This window comes from Letharia columbiana, assembly GCF_014066305.1.
Source record: "Letharia columbiana isolate WasteWater2 chromosome Unknown Sc0000016_s0, whole genome shotgun sequence".
NCBI lineage: Eukaryota > Fungi > Ascomycota > Lecanoromycetes > Lecanorales > Parmeliaceae > Letharia > Letharia columbiana.
In genome coordinates, this window is record NW_023501056.1 from 434,907 (window position 1) to 451,999 (window position 17,093).

At 50.9% G+C, this 17,093-nt stretch overlaps 10 protein-coding genes across 10 annotated transcripts; 8 read left to right on the forward strand and 2 right to left on the reverse strand.

Annotated features, from left to right (window-relative positions):
• Window positions 1-87: 87 nt before the first annotated feature.
• Window positions 88-1,244, reverse strand: HO173_005722 (uncharacterized protein; the record flags this gene model as incomplete). Its single annotated transcript, XM_037307637.1, has 2 exons — window positions 88-773; window positions 830-1,244. The coding sequence occupies 2 exons, from the start codon at window positions 1,242-1,244 to the stop codon at window positions 88-90; spliced, it is 1,101 nt and encodes a 366-aa protein (XP_037165446.1).
• Window positions 1,245-1,749: 505 nt separating this feature from the next.
• HO173_005723 (uncharacterized protein) lies at window positions 1,750-3,815 on the forward strand (the record flags this gene model as incomplete). Its single annotated transcript, XM_037307638.1, has 5 exons — window positions 1,750-1,809; window positions 1,865-2,035; window positions 2,088-2,324; window positions 2,375-2,844; window positions 2,894-3,815. The coding sequence occupies 5 exons, from the start codon at window positions 1,750-1,752 to the stop codon at window positions 3,813-3,815; spliced, it is 1,860 nt and encodes a 619-aa protein (XP_037165447.1).
• Window positions 3,816-5,300: 1,485 nt separating this feature from the next.
• Window positions 5,301-6,183, forward strand: HO173_005724 (uncharacterized protein; the record flags this gene model as incomplete). Its single annotated transcript, XM_037307639.1, has 3 exons — window positions 5,301-5,687; window positions 5,898-5,970; window positions 6,035-6,183. The coding sequence occupies 3 exons, from the start codon at window positions 5,301-5,303 to the stop codon at window positions 6,181-6,183; spliced, it is 609 nt and encodes a 202-aa protein (XP_037165448.1).
• Window positions 6,184-6,508: 325 nt separating this feature from the next.
• On the forward strand, window positions 6,509-7,427 carry HO173_005725 (uncharacterized protein; the record flags this gene model as incomplete). Its single annotated transcript, XM_037307640.1, has 3 exons — window positions 6,509-6,830; window positions 6,981-7,003; window positions 7,071-7,427. The coding sequence occupies 3 exons, from the start codon at window positions 6,509-6,511 to the stop codon at window positions 7,425-7,427; spliced, it is 702 nt and encodes a 233-aa protein (XP_037165449.1).
• Window positions 7,428-8,765: 1,338 nt separating this feature from the next.
• Window positions 8,766-9,239, forward strand: HO173_005726 (uncharacterized protein; the record flags this gene model as incomplete). The annotated part of the gene is made up of 1 exon (XM_037307641.1): window positions 8,766-9,239. One exon carries the CDS (start codon window positions 8,766-8,768, stop codon window positions 9,237-9,239), a length of 474 nt encoding a protein of 157 aa, XP_037165450.1.
• A 42-nt stretch (window positions 9,240-9,281) lies between these two features.
• On the forward strand, window positions 9,282-9,869 carry HO173_005727 (uncharacterized protein; the record flags this gene model as incomplete). The annotated part of the gene is made up of 1 exon (XM_037307642.1): window positions 9,282-9,869. The coding sequence occupies one exon, from the start codon at window positions 9,282-9,284 to the stop codon at window positions 9,867-9,869; it is 588 nt and encodes a 195-aa protein (XP_037165451.1).
• A 2,011-nt stretch (window positions 9,870-11,880) lies between these two features.
• Window positions 11,881-12,310, forward strand: HO173_005728 (uncharacterized protein; the record flags this gene model as incomplete). The annotated part of the gene is made up of 2 exons (XM_037307643.1): window positions 11,881-12,207; window positions 12,263-12,310. 2 exons carry the CDS (start codon window positions 11,881-11,883, stop codon window positions 12,308-12,310), a joined length of 375 nt encoding a protein of 124 aa, XP_037165452.1.
• Window positions 12,311-13,641: 1,331 nt separating this feature from the next.
• HO173_005729 (uncharacterized protein) lies at window positions 13,642-14,129 on the forward strand (the record flags this gene model as incomplete). Its single annotated transcript, XM_037307644.1, has 2 exons — window positions 13,642-13,959; window positions 14,016-14,129. The coding sequence occupies 2 exons, from the start codon at window positions 13,642-13,644 to the stop codon at window positions 14,127-14,129; spliced, it is 432 nt and encodes a 143-aa protein (XP_037165453.1).
• A 407-nt stretch (window positions 14,130-14,536) lies between these two features.
• HO173_005730 (uncharacterized protein) lies at window positions 14,537-16,135 on the reverse strand (the record flags this gene model as incomplete). The annotated part of the gene is made up of 1 exon (XM_037307645.1): window positions 14,537-16,135. One exon carries the CDS (start codon window positions 16,133-16,135, stop codon window positions 14,537-14,539), a length of 1,599 nt encoding a protein of 532 aa, XP_037165454.1.
• Window positions 16,136-16,762: 627 nt separating this feature from the next.
• HO173_005731 (uncharacterized protein) lies at window positions 16,763-17,034 on the forward strand (the record flags this gene model as incomplete). Its single annotated transcript, XM_037307646.1, has 2 exons — window positions 16,763-16,809; window positions 16,878-17,034. 2 exons carry the CDS (start codon window positions 16,763-16,765, stop codon window positions 17,032-17,034), a joined length of 204 nt encoding a protein of 67 aa, XP_037165455.1.
• Window positions 17,035-17,093: the final 59 nt, after the last annotated feature.

Genomic DNA, 17,093 nt, shown 5'->3' on the forward strand with positions numbered 1-17,093 from the left:
ACCAGTCATGAATGTTCAAGATGACATCGAGCCTGAATTCTCGCAGGAGGTTCAGTTAATTTTCCTCGAGACCTGGCACAGTCCAGTTCAATACCAGATGCTTCGAGTGCGATGATGGGGGATGCAGTCATGGCCTTTCGTCTCCATTTCCTTCATGGTATCGTAGAGGAAGAAATCGATCAGGATAGCATTGAGGTGCGTCTCCGGGTGCTGACGCCGAATCTCCCGCCTCAGAAGCTCGACGCACCAGATGCTGCATCCACGCAATTGAATCTCCCACGGGTGACCGCTCTCAATGGCTCTCTTTTGCCGGATGTGAGACTCTAGAGGTGGACTGTACTGGAGGCAGCCGAGTGAGTGGAGCATCTGAGGGATTCTGTAGTCTGCGAACATGGTGATCTGATCGATGTCGTGGAAAGAGCCAAAGCCTTCGCCTTCGAAGCAGGCCCAGAGGTCTGCGACTAGGATCTGTGTCCGCTTGTGGAAACGGACTGTGGTGTCTTCGAACCTGTGACGATCGTCCAAGCAGGGGAAATTGTCAACGATGAGTTTGACTAGAGCGGCAGCAGATCCTTTGCATTGCTCAATGCAAGTGGTAAAAGTCCCCTCAAACTGGTCTCGTAAGACGTATCCAGCCTCTCGTAAGCAGTAAATCCTGTCTCCCAGAAGAGGCATTGGCGGGGAATTGGCCGACGTTCTGAATACATGCTGGAGTAAAGCATCGGTGCATTTCCCTTCATTTATCCAGAAAGATGGGCTTGTTATCGGTATTCCTGAAGGCCGCCTCCAGTAAGCCTCCACCCAATTGAACACATACTCCAACCCGTACCTTCATCGAGAGCTCGCTGGATGGCCGCAACAAGGCTCCAGTAGCCCGTCCACGTCTTGCCGCGATACTCAACGGCGTACTGCTCGGGTAATGCACCGTCGGACCAGAAGCAAAAGTTGAGCAAATCCATAAGGAAAATGAAATCCACGGTACTTTCATCCTTGGCTTTGGGATGCAGTTCATGCTTCGACCAGTCTCGAGTGCTGTATTGCTTTTCTTGTATCAATGTCCAGATCAATGAAGCAGCGACCTTGGTCCCTCGCATGTCCAATGCCACGTCAGTAGAATTGTCGTAGATGTATTCCGCATCCTCCAGGACCCCTGTTTTAGCAGGTCTAGGCGAACTGTTGCCATCTATGCCCAGGGATTTGCGGAGGAGCTCCAAAAGATCGGAGTCCACCTCATCGTCTGACATTCCGAGAACAACGAATCCGGAGAGGTGTCATGCAGTGAGTGTAACCTTGATACGGCAAATGCTCCGAGAAGTTTTAATGCAGGTAGGATGCCTGCCTTAGGCTGTGAAACCGAATTTTCAACCCCAATATTCTAAAAAAGCGCAAACATAACAACAACATAAAGCCTCCAAAGTTAGGAAAAGATAGTGTACAGAAGGACAAGATTAAGAAGGAGTGAGAGAAAGGAGTGACCGAAAGCGATCTGATAACAGAAACTCTAAATACGATCAGATCCAGGTGCGCTAGCGGCCCCCGTATGTTGTACTAGCGGTAAGCGCGTCTTTACAGTAAAGTATGTTGTAAGCTTTACATTTGAGGAGTCAAAGTGATCACTCTTGTTATTCCTCTTCATCTTACTCCCGTCTTTCTTACTGTCGTTCCTTTTGTTCTATGTCACCCTCATATAATCTTTTCACCAATTACTCTATCAACTCTCCCTAACCCTCCTAAGTACCCCACGCAGCCATGGGGCGAGATCGATTCGCAAAGCAGTCCTTGGGCTATCTATACCCTAGGATCAAACAGGTTTGTTCTGTCCCCCCTTCGGTTGTCAGCCTCTACTGATAGTGGCATTCATCAGTCTCGCATTCTGATGGTCGGCGCTGGAGGAATTGGCTGCGAGCTGCTGAAGAATCTTGTTCTCACCGGCTTCGGTGAGATCCACATCGTTGATCTGGACACCATCGACCTCAGCAACCTCAACCGTCAATTCCTCTTTCGTCAAGAGCATATCAAGAAGTCTAAGGCTTTGGTGGGCTATCATACTTTACCATTGGGAAAACACTTGTTCATACTTCATTCAGGTCGCAAAGGAGAGCGCCGCCAAGTTCAACCCTCACATCAAGCTCGAGGCGCACCATGCCAACATCAAAGATCCTCAATTCAATATAGAATGGTTTCAGAGCTTCGCACTTATATTCAATGCCCTTGACAACCTCGATGCGCGACGGCATGTCAACAAGATGTGCTTGGCTGCGGACGTTGCCTTGATTGAGAGTGGTACGACGGGATTCAATGGGCAGGTTCAGCCCATCATCAAGGTTAGTCGCACGAATGTCTTGCAGTGGTACCAAAAAGCTTATCTTTTCAGGGCAAAACCGAATGCTACGACTGTAGTACCAAAGAAGTGCCCAAGAGCTTCCCTGTCTGCACTATCAGGAGTACTCCCAGTCAGCCGATTCATTGCATAGTGTGGGCGAAGAGCTACCTATTCACCGAATTGTTTGGGACCAGCGAGGAGGAAACCCCCGAATTCGATCATTCAGAGGACAGTGAGAACGCTAAGGAGATAGAGAACCTTAGGCAAGAGTCGCAGGCGCTCAATAGCATACGGCAGTCGATGGGTTCGGATGACCTCGCTCGCAAAGTGTTCGATAAGGTCTTTAAAGATGACATCAATCGATTACGGAGTATGGAGGATATGTGGAAGACAAGGAAGCAGCCCAACGCTCTTGACTTTGATGGGGTCTCAAAAGGGGCATCTGGAACAAAACCATCTGTTGCGCAACATGACCAGAAGGCGTGGACGGTAGCCGAGAACTTCACTGTGTTCTGTGACAGGTACGTACTCCTAAGTGCAAGTGCTCGTCGGATCCGCTAACGTGATCAGTCTTCGCCGCCTGAGTACCCGACTGCAGACGTCTCAGGCTCGATCTGAAGCCGACACTGCAGCTCCTGTGCTCATGTTCGACAAAGATGATGAGGACACCCTCGACTTCGTCGCAGCTAGCGCCAACCTCCGCTCTATCGTTTTCGGGATTGAGTCAAAGTCCAAGTTTGATATCAAGCAAATGGCGGGTAACATCATTCCCGCTATTGCGACAACAAATGCCATTACCGCCAGCCTTTGCGTCATGCAAGCTTTCAAGGTCATGCGAGGAGATCTAGACAAAGCTAAAATGGTCTTCCTCGAGCGCTCGGCTGCCCGTGTCATCAACAGCGATACCTTGAAGCCACCAAACCCCAATTGTAATGTCTGCGGTGTGATGTCGTCGACCCTGATTCTCGACCCTGACCGAGCAACGCTCAAAGATCTAGTTGAAGATATCCTGAAGACGCAACTGGGCTACGGAGATGAATTCAGCATTAACAATGAAGTCGGGACCCTGTACGATCCAGACCTAGATGACAATCTGTCGAAGAAATTCAGCGATCTCGGAGTGAAAGCAGACAGCTTCTTGACCGTCATTGACGATGATGAAGATGATCCTCGTGTCAACCTATCGTTCGCTATATTGGAGAAGACCTTACCGGCAGACACCAAAGCCGTTCAGCTTCCCAAGAAACTCGACATCGCCCGTAAACCCAAACATGCACCAGCTCCTCTCACCAATGGGGACACCAATGGCCACGTGACAACCTCGCCTGTCGGTACGAAGCGAAAGCGAAGCTTAGAAGAACCTGAAAGTGGTCTACAGCAAGGCCATAAGCGTGGCAAGATCCATATGCCTTCCAAAGCCATCGGCTTCCAGGACGATGGTCTGGTTATCGCTGATGACTCAAACGATGGAGCAATCGTCATCGACGATTGAGTCTAGCTTTCTACGATCAGGTTTACGTCGTTCATGAATTTCTTTGCATATGAGGTGTTCTTTCTCCCAATCTCGAAAAGCGATACCAGGAGCATCGGCGGAGAATTGGCGCTATCTACAGGAAACGGACTCGCGTCCAAATCGCATGGCGTATACCAGGGCGTCTACGGTAACAAAGATCACGCGCGACTTGGACATAGCTTGAGATTAATCCAGACTTGAAGAAGATAATGCAGACTCGAAGAACAGAGCATACGGCATACTCTTGTCTGCCTTCTCTACTAAAGCAAAGATAGATGCTAGACAAATTACGTTCTTGATCTAACCATTGCCAAAGCTATTCAAGAAGTTCTTTGTCCTCCCTCCCATCTTCTCAGGCGTAGACAATAAAAGACATCCAGAGCACGCTAGATAGAATGCCAAGCCCTCGACCCTCCAACATGGTGTTTACCTGCATGTAATAATACCGTTGTTTTGGGTGGCTGCGTTTTGTATGGGCGCCACATAAATAAGGCGCGCGTCGCCGAGACATCGTTGTCGTGTCGCGACCTCGCTTTACTTGCATGGGGCGGTAGGCGGAAGGCTTTGTCCGCCTGTTGCTCCTTGGCGGAATTTGTTGGGTGTGCGGGTTGGCGGCCACTATGAGGTTTCGAGACCTCGCTGTCGCCTTTCTGGTGGGGCTTCTGATAGCCCCGGGCCCGGGCTTGTACCGCTTGGCGGAATTTGTTGGGATGTGGGTTGGGTCTCTTGGGGGGATCTCGCTTCGTGAGGGGGGGTTCTGGGCCTTGGGGTTTCCGCATCTTTGCGATACCGCCTGTCTATCTGTTATTGTTATTGGGCTCCTTGGCCTTTGACCCTGCTTATGGCCGTTTTTGCGTATATAGCCCTGCGAACTCGCTCCTCGATCTCTGTCTAGTACCCGCTTTTATTGTGAACTTCGTCTTATCTTATTCCTCGCGGACTTTGAAATGGGGCCTAAAGAGCTTCGCTCTCTGGGTTAGGGATGCTTTATTTTCGCGCTTGGTTTAGGCGGGTTGCGTTGTCCCTTTGGGTTTTTTCCTTCGTTGGTCGCCTTCTTTATGGGAGAAGGGGGAGGGGGCTTCGGGGGCGACGACCTAGCTCGAATGGTGGGCCTGCTTTTGCATGTGTAGCTCTTTTTTAGTGAATTGTGTCTTGCTTTGGGTGGTCTTATCCCTGGTTTATACATCGAGCTCCTTCTGTATCTAGCCCTTACTGGGGGCTGGGGGATTGGCTTTATGGTTGTTTGACGATGCGTGTGGGGGGGGGGTGGGTTCGGTTGGCTGTCCTTTTACTTTCAGATGTGGCTGGTCGCCTATGGCCTGGTCTTGTTTTGACCCTCCAACATCTGTCACCCCCCTACAAACAAACAACCTTTGTTTTCTGAACCTCATCAGTCACACTTGATGATACTTAGAATCGCTAGCATATCTAATCAACTTCATCATCCACTTCGACCGACCCATCATGCACTCCCACCTCGCTACCTCCATCTCCATCGCCCTTCTCACCCTCCTCCCTACAGCTCTCTCCCACGGCCACCAGGTCCCCATTTCCGACGACGCCGACTGGGCAACGCGTCATATGGCCGAAGAACATCACATTACGAATCTCGATCCCTCCGCTTTCTTTACCTTGCACGACTATGATTCGTCCGGCCAATGGAGCCCCGACGAGATCCGACGAACGTACGGGCTAGATGACGAGAGCGCTAAGGATGTGCCGCAGGAAAAGAAAACAAACGCTGTACAAGAGGTTATAGGGATGTTTGACGAAGACGGGGATGGGGCCATTAGTAGGGAGGAGTGGATGGATGGGTGGGTGAAGCATGGGAAGAGGTTGCCGGACTTTGGGGTAGGTTGTCACAACCGTTACAATAAGCATTGGGCTCGGGCTTCAAGATGGGTCAAGACAATTGGGAGAGTCGTCCTTGGATCTCAACTGTCTTGATGCCTTCACACTTAGGATGTCCACAGGGCATACTGGGACCCGTGCAGAGTCTTTTTCGGCCATTGCTATGAAGAAGGTCATGAAGTCTATGCTAATCCTTGATTCCAATGTCAGACTGGACCCGGACATCATGGCGATGACGAGTATGAGTACGAAATCCATCATTTCGAGAAGTTTCATGATGAGAGTGGGTCGCTCCTTCCTAAAACCCTTCTCTGCTACCGTCTACTAACGGGGTCGACTATCGATAGATACGAGAGAAGAAGACCTCACGCATCCTGAAGACATCGCCCATTTCCGAAAACATGATGAGATGGATGCTCAGGCAGAGTACCAGGAGCAAATGGACCGAATGCCCATAGTGGAGCAGAACATACCCCAGAAGTTTCGGCGGTACTAGAGGCGCTGGTAGTCATCGGCTTTTCTACTTTACGTTCACTGCGCTGTTTTGCTGGATCAAATTCTGGGATGCTGCTGGTCGGTATTTCTTCGTCAACTATTCCGTGACGTACTTTGTACTGTAGGTTAGTATCCTGGTGTTGGCTAGAATGGGCGACCTGTGAACGGGGCTCGCATGATCAATTACGGGCGCATTGAGCTGGAAAAGCGATACGCAAGGGCTTGGGCCTACGATCGAACGCACGGCCGTCTCTCAGCCGTGATTTATTGCGCCCTTTCCTTCATGCGCTTCAGCGCCAGTGTTGCCATTACCCTGCTCTTGAGACATGCACGAATTTGGAGGAAAATTGTACGCCCTTGGAAAGCTGTCATCGAGTTCAGAAGCTCTGCAGCTGAATCTGTTGCTACATTATGGTCACAGAATGCATCTCTCTTGGACGTTGCGGCTCTCAACCATATCAGCTATCCTTGCCTCCTTATGCATACTCTCCAGTGCAACACCTACGTCTTTCACAATCACCAAAGATGGGGCCAACCATGAAGTCAGTGCCAAAGCTGTGCCCGGCCCACTTCGCAACCTTCCAGCACTCCCCCAAACCCAGTCTATCAGCAACCGCGGCCTCTCTTACGGCTCATGGGGCAACGGCTGTACGTATTTTCGGAGTTCATCTTTCCTCTTCTGGACCAGATCTAGAGCCTCGAGACAGTTCCTTGAGAATGTCTACTCTGTATACATGTTCCAAGGCTTAACACATACCCTCTCGGAAAGGCAATGCTGACTCTGAAACGATAATCTAGGGTCCTCTCGCTCCAACACCTACGTGAGAACCCCTCCACGGGTCACTTCTGTCCCAACAAGAAATACCGACTGACCCCACAACCTCCCAGTCCGCTCTCCTCCCCGTCCTCCCCGCCGCGGCCAAGCTCTCCCTCTTTTACACCAAACTCCACCTGCTCTCTTCCTCCTTCCCACCCACTCTCTCAGCCACCGCCCCAGCAATCCTCGACGGTATAGCGGGCCAAATGGTGCGGTTTCAATGCGGCGGACTCGAATTGAGTTTCTTCAGCAGTACCCTGATCCCCTGGAGCTTCGTGGCTACGGTGGCGGCGAGGTTGAGGCAGAGCACGGCGAACGGGTTTACAGGACTGCACGGGACGGTGTTTGAGCATAAGGCGGCTGGGCTGGTGGTGTTTGTGACGTTGGTGGCGGCGGGTGTGCCGGTGCCGGGGCTGTTGCCACGCTAGGTGCGGTGCCTTTTGGTCAGTGGATTGGGTGTGGAGTACGAACATCGTGAGCTAGAATATGATCATTTTTATTCTTCGATCCTCCAAGTTTTCTCCTTTCCCAGCGTGGAATCGCTAGGCCCCATGCGCATGGTTTAAGGGGCAACATCCTGGCTATAGGAGCCTTCGGCTATTCGATGGCTTTGCGAGTCTATGCGCACGAGCTGACCGGTTGAACTTTAGACAAGATGATTATTGTATGCGAACCTTCCCTGTCAAAGAACCTTCAAACCGGTTGAAAGAAACGGACGCGCCCTTTCCGCCAAGCGACACCCCAACCTCCGAGTAATGAAACGACGTCGGTTATGGCTCGAGAATTTGCTGTTCACTCGCGCTGATATCTTACGAGCATGACTGCCATGGCCCTTGACAGTTTTGAGCCTCCGGAGCTGGAATGGTCATTCGAACTCTCAACCCTGCCTCTTGGCTCCACCGTCGAGAACCTAGCCTCATTCTAGGTATTCGCCTCGGAATGTACGTACCGGGGTACTGCATTTTGCGACGACAGCCGCTCCAACCAGGGTGGTGCAATGAGCTTGGAATAGCAGGATCTGAATACATCCGTGAGAACGGGAGGTGCCTGCTTCCTAACCCGGAGGGTTGGTGATTCGACGATTCCTGCGGATGCATTACATACATACACATCACGGGGATTATCAGATATGTTCCTAGAGCGTCGACGATTGTCTCGGCCCTGGCGATGAGCTATCATCGTCTGCCTTCGCGCAACGTGCCTGCCTGTCGCTCAGCCAAGGTGAATAGCAACCCACCCACCAAAGTCTGCCACACTTCGCAGTCGTATGTATGGACCGTGCGTGGTGGATAGCACGTTCTCAGCCTTGTGCTGGGTGGACGGATTTTACATTCGCTGCGGTCAGCTAGCCCCGCGCCTCCTGTGCGCCTGCTGATATGTGTACCGCTTGCCGGCGTTCAGTCAACCGATCGTTGTTTGCTATTATCCTTAGTGGTGAATCCCTGCGGCTTTGGTGCTGAAGTCGGAGGATGGGAGTAACATCGTTCAATGGGAGGATGAAAGAACGAGGCTGAAGGTTGCGCAGCCGATGCAACACTAGTGGAGGTAATCATCTTCGGTGGGGTTCAGGCTTGGGTCCGCATTTGTGCGGCAGGGTGAGTGCGGAGCACGTTGAGAGAATGCTTTTGCATCTGCACTCGTCCAGTCAAGCATAGAATTATGGACCCCAAGCGTAGAGTCGCTCTGTCACTTTCCAAGCTAGGTCTAGGCAGATTGTTGAACATTGGGGAGGAAGAAGTTTTATCATCAAGGGGAAGGGCGTCTACATGTTTGCCACACCTAATATTACGGGAGATGAGAATCCAGTTTTGGACCTTGTCCTCCTCTCCACAAACTCCCACATGACTGTGCCCATGGCAGGAACCCCAACGATCGCGGACACTGTCCATTTAGTGAGCAGCGTCTGTCTGCCAGATAAGCGCACCGTGACCAAGCGTCTTTGCAACGCTCTACCCTCCCCTCTACGCCGCATCCCCGACGACGAAACCGGCAAACGATGCAACTTCGTTGTCTTTCAAGGGGACGTCTTCAATGAATCCCCCTTCGTCAAAGGCCCCTTACCTCCAAGCCTCCCGATATCCTACCCGGACCGGATGCCCCGCCGGTCACGCTCCTGCCAGTTGAGTACGACGACTACGCCGTTTCCGGGTATCGCGAGTTCTGCAACCTCCGCGCCGAGGGTGTCATCTCCGAGGCTGTACGCTTCCAGGTCCCGCTCCCGACGCCACTCAACGTTGTAGGCAACCTTGGTGGAGCCAGCGTGGAGAGCGACCGTTGAGCCCATGTACGAAGAATCTTTATTGGCCGCTCTGGGACGTATCCAAGACCACATTCCCGCCGGTGATCTTGCTGTCCAGTGGGATGTTGCGCAGGAACTTGCATACCTGGAGGACGTGGCCTCGAGGCCGGCATGGTTTATACCTGTGAAAGATGGGATCTTGCAACGCGTCTTGAGACTTGCTGCCGCTGTGGACGAGAGTGTTGCGCTAGGCTTCCATCTCTGCTATGGTGACCTGGGACAAAAGCATTTCGTTGAGCCTACAGACACGGCCGTGCTGGTTGATGTTGGGAATGCGAGCTTGAAAGGTGCCACGAGGCCCGTCGATTGGATTCATTTGGCCGTTCCCAAAAGTCGTGCCGATGCGGCGTATTTCGCTCCATTGAAGCAGCTCGAACTGGGTACTACGGAGTTTTATCTTGGACTTCTGCATCCGGAGGACGAGGAGGGGACGAGGGAGAGGGTCAAGGCTGCGTCGGAGTTTGTCGGAACATTTGGGCTTGCCACTGAGTGTGGGCTAGGGAGGTCGTCGCAGGCTGAGTTGGATAGCATTCTCCGGGTTGCGAAGAGTGTGACGGCTCCTAGGATCTGATGGGATCCTGTGGCATGCTGGTGTGGTCGGCGTAGCTTCAATTCTCAATAGTATTGTTGCAATCAGATGAAGCATGGTTTGTTCCTCTTCTCTTGAAGCGTGTGCAATTGCTTCGTAAGTCCCTTATCTCCCGATTGCGAAGTCGAATGAACTTTTGTAACTCCATGTATAAGGCATATTTACGGGGTTCCGTCGCAAAACCCTCTTATGGCGCGCATGCGTTCAACCAAGACAAGTTAAGAGCACCGTGTCCCTCAACAGGCTATGCGGGTGGCACCTGGATGACTTTCTCATGGCTATGTCAGTGATCTTTAGCAGCGTTTCTCTCATTTCGACTAACGTAGTCTCGAGCGTGACTCTATTAGCAAACTGCTCCACCTCTCTGGCCTCCCAGTAAGCCACCCTCGTCGGCACTGAATCCCACAACGTCAATCGACGGCGACGAACGCATGGCCACACAAGCGAATAACATAGTCGCACTGCATGTTTGTCCGAAAGACCTAGGGTGAGTGGATGTTGTTTCTGAGAGAGGGGTGTAAGGCATTGAAGGCCATTTTGGAATTTCTTTGAGGAAATCAAAGTAAGATCTGGGGTATAATTGATGGAGTAAGGGTGTTTGAGAGGGGTGGGTTAGGCGGTTCTCTGGGCGCTGGCTTTGAAGGCCTTGCACTGTTTTCGCTTCATGGGTCCATGGAGACAATTAATCCTGGACCGAGAAATGACGGATAAAAGTGTTATTTCTGCATGATATGCAGCCGCACGGAACCTAATCGAGCAGCTTTCATACAGAAGCAGACATAAAATGCGACTTGCATTGTTCGGTCGAGCTCGCATTCCGCCTCAAAGCACCCTGAGCTTCTCCATTTCGAGATTTGGTCAAGCTGGTATTGCGGAGTATGGTGGGAGCACATCCATATAGCGCCAAGAATGCAGGCTAGGAAAGACTTAGACCTTGTCACTCAGCACATGAAAGAGAATTCGACAAACACTCTTGAGATTTGTCAACTTAGATCAACCCTGAAGCCACCCATCCAGCGCACTTCTGCTCATCAATGTCTCTCTAAAGATCGTTTTGCGACAGAACCAGCCTTCTCGTTTCTACGAAGACTCACCACACATCTGATGGAGGTTTCTGGACAGCCGTTTGCTCTTCCGGACCATCATACTTTCTGAGAAGATCAGTCCACAAGTCGTCTCATGGTCTGCGTAATCATGCTGTACACAGTCCTACAAAGGTATTTGGAACAGAATCCTCTGGGCAAAAAAAAGCTCATTGTGCAGCGTCGTAATCTCGGATGAGAACTCGTCAAGCTGCTTGTAGCTTCTCGAGACTTTCGTCGTCTTCGTCGATGAGGGCCGGTCTTCCGAGTGCAGCAGGTTTGGTGGCGACGGTCATGGCTGCAGTAAATTGTCGACTCTCGGAGATTGCACCGGATTCGCTAGGTCAGAAGTGTTATTCCGCGGATTCGGCCCATCCGCTTCGGACCTGGCGAGCTTATCGGCCTCCTTCGGTAGACCACGTGAGAAATCCTTGGAGGGGAAAATGGAAACGCCAATGAGCAGAGAGCTTTTCTGGCTCTTGAGTGCTGTGTTAACGACGCGCCCCCTCGTACCCGAGTCATTTACTGAAGACGATTTTGCAATAAGGTCCATATGGTCTAGACCCAGTCGGTCTTAACCAGTGTTCCAATTCCTAGGATTGGCAATGTAATTCAACATTACATCCATTCTCTTGAGCCGGACGATTGTGACAAGTCCTGGGCTTCGTAGCGTCATTCGATCTGAATGACCGAAGCTTTCCAACAGAAGGTCGCATTGCACCTTTGCTCCGAGATTGGTCAGGTACAGCGATGTGAGTGCAACGACCTTTGAGCTTGAACTATTTAGAGAGAGGTTACCCCCTCCTTTGGTCACGATCCGTCTTCAGCACAAGCCAGATTTCACGGAATATACACGCCATAGATATCGGCCCCACCACCACGTCTTTCCCTGAGCCCTCAGCCATTCCAACATGGGCAACTGGTCGACGGAGGAGGAGGTGGTCGTACTGTACTACGCCTCGCGTGAGATCAGGTACTGCACCATCATCGAACTCCTCCAGCATAAATGTCATACCTCTGTCCACAAAAAGGCAAGTCTCACCAACCGGTTGCGCAAACTCAAAAATGCCTCTCAGGACGCTGGTCTAGGCCAAATGCAAAACACGACGATTAACACCGGTCAAGCTCGACCATGGGATCGAAAGGTCGTCGATTCGTGGCTTGTCCGCATGATGGAGAAGGGCAAGCTGGAGAAAGTGCTTGAATTTGATGGTGCGACTGCCGCCATCATTGAGCCGGTAAGCACTTTGAAACTACGCAGCTGCTTCTCGCATGCTAACGAAGCTGCGGCAGGACCACGACATCGACAAGTTTTTGGATACCATGACTCTCAATGTCTAATAATCTGAGTTTCAGCGGTGGAGCAAGACACTGAAGGAGAGTGAAGCTAGTATCTGGCGGCTGAGGGGTTGTTGATGATGGTGCTGTGGGATTGCTGCTGTTATATTGCATACGTCGTGTGGGGTTTGGGTATCTGCGAGTGCTTTCCGTCATGTACTGCACACTAGAAGATCTTGTCGAAGGATCATCTTTCGCGCAAGAGAAGCTTATGGCGCTGAATAATTAAATACTTTCCAAGACAAAAACGGGGCTTTGTATGCGACTCCGGTAGCGTGAACGAATATGAACTGTCTCCGCCTTGAAGTACCAAAACGTTTTGGATTCTCTAGTGAGGTTGAATTCGCACAGCAACATCGGATATGACCCATTTCAGGATTTCAGGCACGGGATCCAATCCTGAAGATTGTCACGTCTATTCAGCGTCGAAGCCATCTCTGCGTACCTTGACTGGTACATGCCGCGTCAAAAGGGCCACCTCGCAGTCCATCCTGCTATCTCTGTCAATCGAAGCCCTTTCATAGAGCTCTATCTTTCAGAGCCGCGGACTCTTCGAAAACCGATTTCCAAAGCCTCAACAGTCATGTCGGAGTCTAACAATTTTATCCACAGACCGACTAAATCCGCGATAATTGAATCTTGCCGTCGGACGATGGTCGAATCTGCAGTCATGCAGCCTCCGACGAATATCCGTTCTTCAGCTAGTCACTTCTCGAGATGCCCGTGACCTCCGTGGATCTATCTCGGTCGTCCCCAGGGTTGGCGATTTCCTACATCGTAGGCCTACCTAGTTCCTGACTCTCGTGGATTGACCCAAATTCAACTAATGTCGTCTGCAACACGCATCACCAATCAAATTTATCAAGAGTTCAGATCGCTAGTTGAACGGACATCTCATCCAAGACCTTGACATCGAATCCGCTCATTGCCAGCGCACAAACGGCATGTGCCATAGAGCTCTAGCGTAGATAAGCACACTCATTCCTAGACTGCTGATTCTAGAGTTTGTCCCTGTAAAGACACTCTATGCAAGCTGGGCCTTTTCGGTCCTCATTGGTCTCCCAAGTCGTGAGCTTAGCGATGCTTTTCAACAATAGCCTCGTTTCTCGGGAAGGATTCCTGCCCGTTGATCATGGCTTAGTGGCGCCGTTCGAGCTCATGGCCGAAGCAATGAAGCTATTCGGCAGGCAGGTCTTGACGACTCGCTTGTTGTTCCAAGAGAAGCTAACCAATTATGAGATTCGTAACCAAAGGAGATGAGACATGAATAAAGGGTCGCCTGTCGTCTCTCTCAGCTCGATCACCAAGGTCACTGTTCCCTTCATACTCCCAAAATGCCAAAGTGGACCATCGAAGAAGAGATTGTTCTCCTATACTACGCCTCACGTCAAGTCAAATACGCTACAATTGCTGACATCCTTGCGAAAAAGTGCCATCCCAATGTCCGCACCGTGAAGCAAATCACTCACAAAGCGGCGAGACTTCGAAAATCATGTGGTCAAAAGGAGGTTGTCCTGCGAGCTTGTTGGGCTGCGTCTGATCGAGAATGGGATCGCAAGCTTGCAGATCAATGGCTTTTCAGCAGGATGGAGAAGGCTAAGCTGGTGAAGTTGCTGGAGTTTGACGGTGAGACAGCGGCCATAATCGATGAGGTAAGTGGTTTTGAGGACCTTTGGCGAGGTTTCGTGTGCTGACTACTCGACGACAGAAGAATGACATTGACAACTTCGTGGACATCATGTTTCTCCATGACGGAGAAACGGCGGATCAGCCAGACCAGCCCGAGAAGCACGAAGCACGAACAGCACGACACAATCTTTGATCCTTGACAGGGCAATGAGCGCAGATATGGTGTTTGCAGACGTGTCTCATGCAGAACGTATAGCGGTCTTTCGGCGAAGTGCAACACCATGCAGACCACTTGTTTATGTAGACGTCTTATGCTTGATAACCGGGGTTACAAAAACTGCAAAGAAAGAGATCGGATTTGAGAGTCATGTACCTAAAATCTCTTGCAATGGAGGTGAAAGCCCATAAACCCCGGCGTGACTTCCTCATGACCTAGCAATCAGAGAAGCTCTTGGGCCTCATGACCCATTAGACTTTCCACTTCTTGCCAAGGTGCGGGTATGCCTGACTGGTCCTTGGGGTTTTGGGCTCCCCAACGGCTCCAAACTTGGATCACGGTGCCGATGAGTTCAGACATGCTAGATGTATCTCCCCCTTACCTCATCCTGGAGGCGAGATGGATATATCCAGAACGTAGTGCATTACACCAGGAGCGTAGCTCTTGACTTGCTCGACGTGTTCGCATTGAACTCTCCACTTTTCTGTAGGCTCATGCACACAGTGATTCCCAACTAGTCGATTGAAAATGCAGACGACTTCTTCCGTTCTGCCCTCTATGTCTTTTTTCGCGATATTCTCGTGCGCATGAATCCATCCTCCTGTAGGGTCGAGCACTTGCACTGCTACCTCCCAGCTGTCTTTCGAAGAGGGTAAGAGGCCGCAATTGACATGTCGGACGGGAGGGATGCTGTCTTTCATGGCAGCTATTCTCCTTGCTGCGTGCTCATTGCTTTCTTGAAAGACGATTAAGCGTTCTCCTTGGTTGATAGTCTTGTTAAATGCTTGACCATCTGTGATGACTTCAACGGCCCACCTATTCCTCTGCGCTCCCCTCATTAGCCCCTCAACACTCCATGGATTGATCTCCCAGCACAGCACTTTGCCAACCCCGGCCTTAGCATAGCTAAAAGCGAAGTATCCAATGCCTGCATAGAGATCCACAGCACTTGTCTCCTCTGGCCGACTTCCCAATTGCTTTTCCGTCAGTGTTTTGAGGCTTAGGATGCGTTTTTTTTCCGAGATGTTGCCACGAGAGAACATCGTATAACGCGGAGCCCAAGTCTGGAAGATACCGTTCTGTTGAGCTGTGCACCAGAATGCCGAGGAGAAGTCCGCGATAGTAGGGACATGAGTCATCGATAAAGCTGGCCCAAAGTCTCCGTATAAAGGTGCTAGGCCTGTGGGAGAGCGGAGAATATTCGTCTCTGGGTGTCCTCCGCCTTGGGCCGAAGCTTCTTTTGAAACACTTGCAAGTATCGGAGCATTAAAAGCGATATGCGATGTTTTGAAGTCTCTGGACAGAAGACACCAAAGAGAAGAAAAATCTTTGGGAATACTTTGACCTTTCGAGGCAAAGATGGACGATAGCTTCGATAGAGCAGTAGGCGGGAGAAGGAGAAGAGGCGGATAGATCATGTAGGTCCAGCTGTAAGACGGTACGGCATCTCTGGTGAAAGGCCGCTCGGCTTCCTCACGAGGCAGCTGATGAAGCCAGTAGTCTATTGTCCGAGCTAAAGGGTTGATGGTAGATGTTTCGCTCGCAGATGGTTGATAAGAACTCGAGCCATCTTCACAGACTCTGCCAGACCCGAGGAGGCCACGAATGTCATGGGTCTGCTTGAAGGCGATTATGCCAATGTCTGCTTCACTCTTCACTAGCCCAAGCGACTGGAGTAGGTCCAATTTTACAGGTAAAGTATCCGAGTTGACTCGCTCTATGCCCACGGAAAGCTTAGTAGAGATGAAAAAGACATCAAGTGGAGGCTCGATCGAAGTCCCCTCGAAGTAGGCATTTTGTTCCTCAAGTCTAGCTGGTCTGATCTTGACGGTCTTATCTAAAATTCCATGCGCTTCTAGGGCGTCTTTGATCTTCTTGACGCGTGTTTTCGGAACAATGAGAGCGATACGTGATGTCGAAGTATCGTCAATTGGACCCCTACTTCGATGACTGCCGAGTCGTTCGGAATCATTACCTTGCATGCTTTAATGTGTTCAAAGAATGAACCGAGAATCTGGGTCTCAATGGCGTCGTGAAGTCGACATAGCATTTGAACATAGCACCACGATTACATTGCTAATGGCACACTGAAGGAGGGATCAAAAGGACTGGGTACGTCTGGTGTGGGTAGTAGGGATGATGAATCTATGGAGAAGCCTGCTGGAGGATCTAAGGTACCTTATCGACCCTATCGAGCCACCATACCACATATGGTTTAGCTGCATAAGACCTCAGGAAGCGCCTTTCAACTCGAGGAACCTCTATTCATAATAGGAATTAGATGTAGACCAATTACTGATGTAGCTACCATACGTGGTACTAGCATACAAGTCTTAGCCGACACCTGCTAGACATTGCTGACTTTCCCGGCACGCACATCCAGCCGTTGATCCGTGAAGACCCCAGTACTGCTGCGGTACCGATAGACAGCAGGACTTGTTTTGCCACTGCATTCAAAGCAAGCAGAGTACTGGCCCAATATCCACAGACCTTCCATCTTTTACAAGTGCGCGTCTTTCGGCTAGAACCGATTGTGCATCGAAACTTAAGAACCACTCCCGCCCCGAGTGGTCCTCAACTCCCCAGCTAGCCAGCTTCCACAGATTGTCATGCCTTTCCAAATACCGCGTGACGTAGGCTACGATAAACCCGCCGCGTCCGTCGATTACGGCTAGAACCAAGGGACGCGTGGACCTGTCCTGCTTACAGCATATAGAGAACCAGACATTTCGCCTCAGCGATCCAGTCTCGGCCAAGAGGGTCAGCCTTCGACCCTGTTGAGGATGGACAAGGTAATTGCCCAGCTTTGATACTGGATTCCGGAGCTTCTGAAGGCTCGGCTTGTGATATTGGGCCCTCAAAAGCTGGACCGTGCAACTGACCAGATACTTCGGCAAATATAGCTCAGCATATTTGTATTCTCGGGATTCACCGTCTCCT